The sequence below is a fragment of the Antechinus flavipes genome, chromosome 6 (assembly GCF_016432865.1).
Source record: "Antechinus flavipes isolate AdamAnt ecotype Samford, QLD, Australia chromosome 6, AdamAnt_v2, whole genome shotgun sequence".
NCBI classification, from domain to species: domain Eukaryota; kingdom Metazoa; phylum Chordata; class Mammalia; order Dasyuromorphia; family Dasyuridae; genus Antechinus; species Antechinus flavipes.
The window spans coordinates 262,170,943-262,179,606 of record NC_067403.1 but is presented as its reverse complement, the minus strand read 5'-3'; the positions used below and the strand labels follow the sequence as shown (position 1 = coordinate 262,179,606).

Here is an 8,664-nt window from a genome sequence, read left to right as displayed (position 1 = left end):
CTGTAAAATGGGCAGACCACCCCCCTCCCCAGCATCTCCACCCAAAAAACCCAAATGGGGCCAACAGAGTCACAACAGAAAGCAAAACCAGAAAAATTTTGCCCAATACTCGTTTACAGAAATGGAAACTGAGGCCCCAGAGGAGCGAGTTTGGGGCTTGTTCCACCCTGCTACCCTGCTGTGTCCTTTCTCAGATTCTCTAGCACGGGGTTGGGGGTGGGGCACCAGTGAGGACTCTGACCCTTCGGGCCAATGATGATTCCCTGACCGGGAGAGGGAGACTGAGGACTCCGGGAAGCCAGCTCCCACCAGACAGGCGCAGTGGGGCCCCCCACGGGAAGGGGGGGCAGGGCGGGCTTTCAGAGAGGCCTGGAGAATGGAGGGGGGGAGGAGAAATGAGGAGCAAGCACTTCCTCAGTCTTCCCCGTAAGGCTGGAAGGGGGGCAGGTCGGCGCCGCTGGCTGGGAAGACCTAGAACGTCAGGATTAGACTGCGAAGCACGGCTTCCTGCAAGAAGGTGCTGGGCACCCCGCTTTAGAAGCAGGAGCTAGGGGCCTATGGGAGGCGGGCGGGGCAGCCTCGGGGCTTCTCCCACGCACGGGCCCGGCTACAGTAACCACCAGGGTTACAGTAATTACAAGGGGCTACATTAACTACAAGAAGGGGCTACAGTAACTACAAGGGGCTACATTAACCACAAGAAGGGGCTACAGTAACCACAAGGGGCTACAGTAACTAAAAGAAGGCCCCGCCCCTCTCCCAGCCTCACGGGAGACGCCCCTCTACTCCCCTCCCCCCAGGTTCTCTCCGCCACTTCCATCCCAATCCCTCCTCCCACCGTCTCCATCTCCTAGGGCGGAAGCAAGAGGCAACAATGTAGCGACGCAGGGTCCGCTAGCCAATGGAGCGACGGACTTCTGGCCAAGTCCCGCCTCCCGCGGCTTTCTGTGGCTGCTCGGGCGCAGCTGCCGAGGCCCGCCCAGTCAGGCTGAGAGGGGAGACAGTGGGGCCGAGCTGCTAGCGCTCATTAAGCGCCTACTGCATGCGGGCCTCGGCAGTCCTTATTCTCTAAGAACATGCTTCTAAATAAGGATTGGACCGTCCGGGGAAAGTTTCCTGTGGGGAAGGAGGAGAACACCCCGGAGTCATCGGGAGGAGGGTTTCTTCGAATGCTGGATCCTGGAGGCCAGGGGGAGTCACAGTAATTTACTGAAAGGGCTGACGTCAGGTCAGCGTTTGAGCAGGGTGGGGGAACTGGACAGCGGTCACGGGGCAACCCCTCCTCCCCCCGCACGGTTTACGGACTCCAAGTCACTTGATATCTCCGTGCCTCAGTTTTCCCATCTGTCAGTGAAGGAGGTTGTATTAGGTGACGTCAGAATCCTTCCATTTCTCCATTCCAAGTCCCCTCCCATTCAAAGGACGGCTTGAACCCCTCCTTCACTCCTCGGTTCAGCCCCTCCCCAGGGCCGGCAGCTCGGAGTGTGCGCTCTCGCCGGAGCCCCTCCAGGCGCTAAGACAGCAAGTGACGTCAGCCCACGGGAGCGCCGAGGAAAACATCCGGGCTTATTATAGCTCCTCCCCTTGATCCCAGCTTCTCCTCGCAGTCCTTCCGCTTCCTCTCTCCCCCTCCCCCCCGCCCAGATCTCAGTTTCCCTTTTTGAAAAAGATAGTCAATCATCCATCATCCACATACAAGGTCTCTTTTCCCTGTCCCCGCAAGGCGGAGTGAAGGAGCATGCAGCCGTGGGTGGTTCCAGCAGGCGGAGCTATTGCACTCCAGTACTTTGGAAGTGCTGCCGCGACCCATACCCCCCAGCCTTGCGAGGCATTGTGGGCATCCTCCGCTCGTTGTTCTGCCCCTCCCCCTTCGCCCCAACACCGAAAAGCCGTTATCCGGAAGCTGCGCGAGGACGTTCCCCAGAAGCCAAGGCGCATGCGCAAGGCCATGGGCCTCGCTTTCTCAGCAGGTCACGTGCCGAGATCCCCTGGCTGTGACATCACCAGTGTTGCATTGTGGGGGTTGTCGTTTCCTTTGGACGATCCTCGGGCCGAGATGGCCGCTGTGCTTGGGGGACGGGGACTCGTCTTCCCAGAAAACCGTGCGGGTGAGGGCGGGGCCGTCTCATCCTCGAGGCCCAAGATGGTAGCTACCGTCCTGGGGAGACTTGCTCTAGCCGAGGCAGGTCTCCGAATTCGGGCCGAGCCCGGAGCAGCCGTGCCTCAGTTTCCCTCCCTGTGACTGACCCTGGTCAGAGAGTGTCTGTTTTCAGCCTCAGTTTCCCCATCTGCACAGGCTCTGCTCCCTTCCCCTCCCACTAGCGCGGCGTCCTATCCTCCGCAGAGGCCTGAAGCAGGACCGGGCCACCCACCTTCCGCAGCGGGAAGGAGGGGTCGCAGCCGGGAAACTGAGGCAGGCGTCGGCAGTGTGGCCGTGATGGCAGGCCGAGGGGGCGGCGACGCCTCCGTAGGGCTGCTTCCGTGGGCCGCGGGCGCGCTCAGTGACTCGGACTCGGACGATGAGGACGGGCTGGCGGCGGCGCTGACCTCCGGGGAGCGGCCGGACCTGGACACGGAGGCTGCGGACGAGGAGGAGGAGGAGGGGGACTCCCCGCAGCCCCCCCCGCAGCCCCCCACGGCGCCCTCCCGGCCCTTCCTCCTGCGCGGCACGAGCCCCACCTTCTCCCTGCGCAGCCACAGCATCTTCGGGGGTTTGGAGGGTGCGGCCCGGCCCCTGGGGGAGCCGTTCAAGCGGCCCCTGCCTCCTCCCGCGCCCGCGCCCAGCCGCCCCCCGCTCCCCGACTACGTGGCGCACCCCGAGCGCTGGACCAAGTACAGCCTGCACGATGTCCCGGAGACCAGCGACCGCAGCAACCGCGCCGTGGCCCTGGAGTTCCTCGGGGACCTGAAGAGGCGGGCAGGGGCTCAGAGCCCCGCTCCCCCAGACACCTGTTCTCCCTCCTTCAACCAGGACCCCTCCAGCCGCGGGGCCGGCAGGATTGTGTTCACCAAGCCTGCCAAGACCGGGGAGCGCAAGCGGCCCCCAGGGGACCTCAGGGAGCCGGGGGAGGAGCCGGTGGCTCTGGGCCACCTGGGCTCGGCAGGGGGTCCCGAGGGAGAGGGGGAGGGAGAGGAGCCCCCCAGGAGGCAAGAGGAGCCCCAGGATGCGGACATGGGGGAGGAGGAGGCCGCCCACCCGGAGCCCAGTGAGACCGAGCCCGTGGGCTTCCATGGCAGCAAAAAGCGGAGCAGGGAGCACCTTCGGCCCAAGGGGACTGGGGAGGAAGAGAAGGAGGAAGCCTGAGGGGTCTCTCCAGCCTCCGAGCTCCATCCCTTGGAGGCCCTCCCTGGCCAGCGCAGCCCATGCCCCAGTTCTTGTACCCGCCTGACCGTCCTGACCCCCCTCCCCCAGGTCCCCCAAGACAAGGGATCCAAAGCAAAACCCGACCAGCAGAAGCAGGGAAGGGGAATGCACCCGGCCTCTTGCTGTCCATCCCTCCCCCAGGCCTCTGGCTTGCTTTGTCCTTGTGAAGACAATAAAAGGTTTCTCTGAAGTCTGGGCCTCTAGTGTCTCCCTGGCCAGGTGGGCAAGGGCCCCGGCCTCAGCAGGCTCCCTCAGCCCCGGCTGCCAACCCAGGAGAGAACCTCACCAAGGGTTCTCTGACCCTTTGCTTAAGACCCCCAGAGAGGGGAACCCACCGTCCCTGGCGATTCTCATGCTGGCCGTGGGCAATACTGGGAAAAGACCGGCCCCTCTTCAGCTTGGCTAGGTGACACAGGGGCAGAGGGCATAGCCCTGGCAGTGGGGCCACCGAGGGCCTGGAGCATCCATCCTCAGCCCCACAGGGTGGGTTTTATTCCCAGAGTGGCTCCAAGTCCTGCTCTCTGAGGGTGGCCCCAGGCAGGTGGAGGAGGGGAAGGTGTTTCCTGGAGGGGAAGCTTAGCCAAGAGGGGCAGAGCTGGGACCCAGATCCCCCCTGTGTTGGGGCCAAAGAGGGACTGTTCCTCCCCCTCCCCCCAGGCTTACAACAGAGGAGGCCTGTTCTCTGAGAGAAGCCCTGATTCACGGGGCCAGGCTTTCCTGGCACTTGGTCAGTGAATGTCAGTCCATCCCCGCTGTGCCCCCTGCTCCAGGCAGTCAGTGCCCAGGGACTTCAGCTGTGCAAGGGAGAACACTGAAGGCAGAAGGGCCCGGTTGGCTCAAGTGTCTGTTGTCTGCATCACCTTTTCCTTGCCCTTGGACCCTTGTTCCCACGGTCTTGGAGCTGGACAGGACAATGAGACCAACCCACCCTCACCAAGGGCTCTCTGACCTTTTGCTTAAAGACCCCGAGAGGGGAACCCACCGTCCCCGGCGATTGTGCACCTGCCTTCCTGCCACCCCAGTCTTCAGAAGGAACTTCAGGCCTCAGACCCCCTAATAGGTAGAGGATTCAGGTGTAGAGAAAGGGGTCTCGGGAACTGGGGTGCAGGACCCGAGTCCCCACTGTGGGGTGTGTCAGTGTGGGCCTGGGAGTTGCCAGCACTGTCAGCCCCCCAGCAAGCTTGCTGCTGGGCTTAGTGCCACGGCTCACTCAAAGGGGCCACGGGCACAGCTGAGTCCATTATTGATGAACATCCTAAAGGGTTGTAATCCCTTTAGTGCGGGTTCTCCAAGGAGTTGGAGGAGGAAGGCCAGGGGTGCTAAGCATAAAAGTGAGTCGGCTTTGCCAAGTGCCTTCCTGGCACTGTGCCCTCTGCTGAGCCAATCAGGAGCAGGGGCCGGGGGGCGGATTTCCCAGAAATTCAATTTAATAAAAGGGCATTAATCCAAAGGCTGTCAGGAAGAGGCAGTGTGGGGAGTGGGGCTGCCAACATCTCCAGGCAATCAGGCTGATTGCTCTGAGGGCTCAGACCCTCATTTTTTCAGAACAGTTGGGCAGGGTGTGTGTGTGTGTGGGGGGGAAGCATCAGTGTTCTCGAAGGGATTGAGTCTGGTTTGAATTTATCTTCCAGGAAAGGATGGACTGACTCCTGAAGCTAGCCCCCACACTGTATATATAACTGGCTTGGGGATATGGGAGAAACTCCATGACCCCTGCCCTTGGGAGCTTTTCATCTGTGTGTTGCCTTGGAAGGGGAGGCCAGATCCAGAGGCAGACCTATTGCGTGTGCAATCGTTCTTAGGTTTTGTCTAATTCGGTGAGAAAATGTTTCTAGTTACCAACATCTCAGTGTATTTCAGGTGATCCTTTCCAGAAAAGCTGCTGTTGGTGTCTTTGCAGTCAGAGCAAGGTGGATGAGGGTTAAGGAGCATTGGGACTAAGTGAAAATAAGAGGCAAGACCCTTCTGGCCCTCAGGTCACCAGAAACGGTAAGCTGTATGGGCCCCTTCGTATCCTCCCATTTACCCTCTTGGTATCCTGCTACATTATGAATGAGAATCTGAGGGAAGCTCATTACCATTCCAGCATTGTGGAGGTTTCCCTCCCTCCCTCAATCAAGGCCTTCTCTGCAATTTGTCCTGTCTTTCAAGGCCAAGGAGAAATGACAGAATGATAAATTGGGGGAGTTTGGAGGGACCTCAGGGGCTATGTAGTCCCACTAAGCATTCCTAGCCCTAATATACTAGCTAAGCTCTTTGTCCAACCCTCTGCGGATCTTCAGCCTCCTATCTCTGACCGTTAACTGGACATCTCCAAATAGATGTCCCACAGACATCTTAAACTCAACATTTCCGTGACCAAATTCACCAGCTTTTCCCCTACATTGTCTTTTTTGAGGACCAAGATGTCACGGGGTCATGTCTTGACTTGTGTGTGAATTAGATTTAAGTGATGCTAAGGAGCGTAAAGCCATCCGCTTCACCCTGAGTCACTGACATTCAGTAATAAAACAAGCCAGGACTACTGGTGATGGCCCAGCACGAAGCGCTCCACGGCACCTGCTTCACGGCCCTTGGAACAATTTGTTCTCATCTGTTGAGGGAAGTTAAGGGAGGACCACTTCCTCTTGTGTGAGGGCTTGCCAAGGCCTTTTCAGGGCTGCTCATCAACCTTTTGGTGCTTACCGTCACCCATCTCTCATCTGTGGTTACAAGAAGCTGTTGTATGCAGTGACCATACTCTGGCAAAAACATCTCAGCAAACTGGCTAAACCAACTGTCCTCAAACCCATAGCTGAGTTAGGGAGATTGTCTATCTTCTCTGTTACCGGGGTGGACAACGCCATCCTTCTAGCCCTGAGCCTACCCCAGGTACCATCCTGGACTCCTCAGATAATCTATCCCAAAGTCCAGAATTTGTTGATTTCACCGTTGCAACATTTCTTGTTGGTTTCATCTCTTCATCTCTGGTAGATTTCATCTCTTGTTTATTTCACTTTTGTAATATCTTTGGCTAATTTCAGCTCTGCAATGTCTTGATTTCACCTCTGCAACATATATTGACTTCACCTCTGCAGCCTCTCTTGTTATTATCATCTCTGCAACTCTCTTGTTGATTTCACTTCTGCATTATCTTTGGCTAATTTCAGCTCTGCAATATCTTTGATTTCATCTGTTCAGCATCGTTGGTTGATTTCACTTCAGTATCTCTTGTTGATTTCACCTCTGCAACATTTATTAATTTCACCTCTGCAACATCTCTTGTTGATTTCACCTCTGCAGCATCTTTTGTTGATTTTGTCTCTATATCTCATTGATTTCACTTCTGCAACATCTCTTGTTGATTTTACCTCTGGGCATCTCTGGTAGATTTCACCTCTGCGACATCTCTTGTTGATGTCACCTCCGCAATACCTCTGGTTGATTTCACTTCTACAACATTTCTAGAACAGTCCCCTCCCTCCCTTTTCTTCTCTGACATTCCCTCCATCCTGGTGCAGACCTCCATCATCTCATGCCTGAACTGTTGCAATAGCTGCTAAGTGGTGGGGGTGTATGTGGAGGGAATCTGCCTGTTTTAAATCTCTTTCCACTCCAAGCCATCCTTTTATTCAGCCATTAAAGCAATTTTTCAAAAGCCCAGATATGACTCTTATTCCCTTATTCAGTAAACTCCACTGGCTCCCTATTACCCCCAAAATTAAACACAAAATATTGTTTGATCTTCAAAACTCTTCATAACCCACCCCCTCCTCCTTTTCCAGTCTCTTTCCATCTTCCTCTCTAGCAGCACCAGTCTCTTAGCTGTTCTCCCAACTCCAAGCATTTTCATGGGCTGTCCCCCATGACTGGCATTGAAATTTTCTTTCTTTGCTCACCAGACTTCATGAATATGAGTGGAAATCGGGCACCTCTGACTTTCTTTTCTGGCATCCTTCTAGTCTCAGCAAAAACTCTCTCTTCTGTAGGAAGCCTTCCCTGACCACCATCAGCTCTTCACCTTAATGTTACTGCCTTCTCTCTGGTGATGACCTCTCCTTCATCTTTGGGTCTGCTTCTTGTCTGTACATAGTTGTTTGCATGTTCTCTGTCCCCCGTTAGCTCCCTGAAAGTAGGGACTATCTTTTGCCTTCCTTTGTATCCCTAGTGCTCGGCAAGTGCCTGCAATACAGCGTTTAATAGATACTTATTGGCTTGACCTGACTTGACAAGTGGCCATTTAGCCTCTATATCCATTGAGAAAAAGTCTATACGTTCTTATGGAGCCAAGAGTAACTTGGGATAACTCTCCCTCTTGGCAATTCCCTCCTGAGTTTTTCTAGAGGCCTCATCCCTTCTGCACCACAGGACTTCTTGTGAAGTCTCTGTCAGACCCAGTCGCATGCATTTACTGGGGTGGGAAGAGAAGCAGAAGAGAGCCTGGGATCTCTCAGGTCAACTGGGACCCCAAGCCCTGCTAATGGGAAACTAAGCTGGAATTGTTGTGAGACCAGAGCCACAGAGGCTGATACTTCAAGGTCTTAAGGGGTCAGTCATCTGGATGCATGAGGAAAAACAGCCTGGGAAAGCTATGCCGTGTGCCCGGGGACTCAATGTGATTCTGTGTGTACAGAAGACAAAAAAAGGCTCAGGAGGTCTGTAAGCCGCCCCATTTTGCTATTTCCCTTTAAAATTCATCTCTTCTTTTTTGCTCTCTGAATGCTGAAATACTCATGTTTGTTTGCTTTTTTAATGCAGCTTTTTATTTTCAAAACATGCACGGATAGTTTTTCAACATTGACCCTTGTAGAGCCTTGTGATGGCAAGCGGTCCAATAGAAATTATACATGTTAAAATAGATGTTAAACCCAATATGTAGAAACATTCATACAATTCTCTTGCTGCACAAGAAGAATCAGATCAAAAAAAGAAAGTGAGTGAGTGCTCGTGTTTTTTGAGGAAGTTCTCAGTACGAAGCAAGTTCATTTGCAAACAAAAAAGAAGAAAGGTGCCAGTAGGTTTGACAGCAGATGCGAAAGGCCAGGGAACGGCAGGGGCAATTGCGGGTTCCCGCTGACCGACCGCATGGGACCTGTCATCTCTCTCGTCCCCGGTTCCTGGGTTGGAGCTGCCTGACCTTGCTCGTGAAGGCTGGCGAGGGAAGACCCGACTTGTAGATACTATATGTCTCAGGCTGGAGAAACTGCCATCACCAGAGCCAGAAAAGGTGCCCGCCGCTGCCCCTCGGACGTCACGGGCTGGAGGCCTCCTCCTGGAGAGGCATTTGCCCCCCTCCTCCTTCGCCGCCGTTACCTTGGGAG

At 55.4% G+C, this 8,664-nt stretch overlaps 2 protein-coding genes across 2 annotated transcripts in view; one reads left to right on the top strand and one right to left on the bottom strand.

Moving 5' to 3' along the window:
* The first annotated feature begins 2,424 nt into the window (after positions 1-2,424).
* Positions 2,425-3,554, top strand: TSSC4 (tumor suppressing subtransferable candidate 4). The gene has a single exon (XM_051966513.1). The coding sequence runs from the start codon at positions 2,438-2,440 to the stop codon at positions 3,302-3,304; it is 867 nt and encodes a 288-aa protein (XP_051822473.1). The 5' UTR covers positions 2,425-2,437; the 3' UTR covers positions 3,305-3,554.
* A 1,093-nt stretch (positions 3,555-4,647) lies between these two features.
* The window catches only part of TRPM5 (transient receptor potential cation channel subfamily M member 5), a 34,396-nt gene continuing 30,379 nt past the window's right edge, over positions 4,648-8,664 (bottom strand). Inside the window, exon 27 of the mRNA XM_051966946.1 lies at positions 4,648-8,656. Within this exon, the coding sequence (XP_051822906.1) occupies positions 8,595-8,656 (62 nt within the window). The 3' untranslated portion in view covers positions 4,648-8,594. The remainder of the gene's footprint in view (positions 8,657-8,664) is intronic.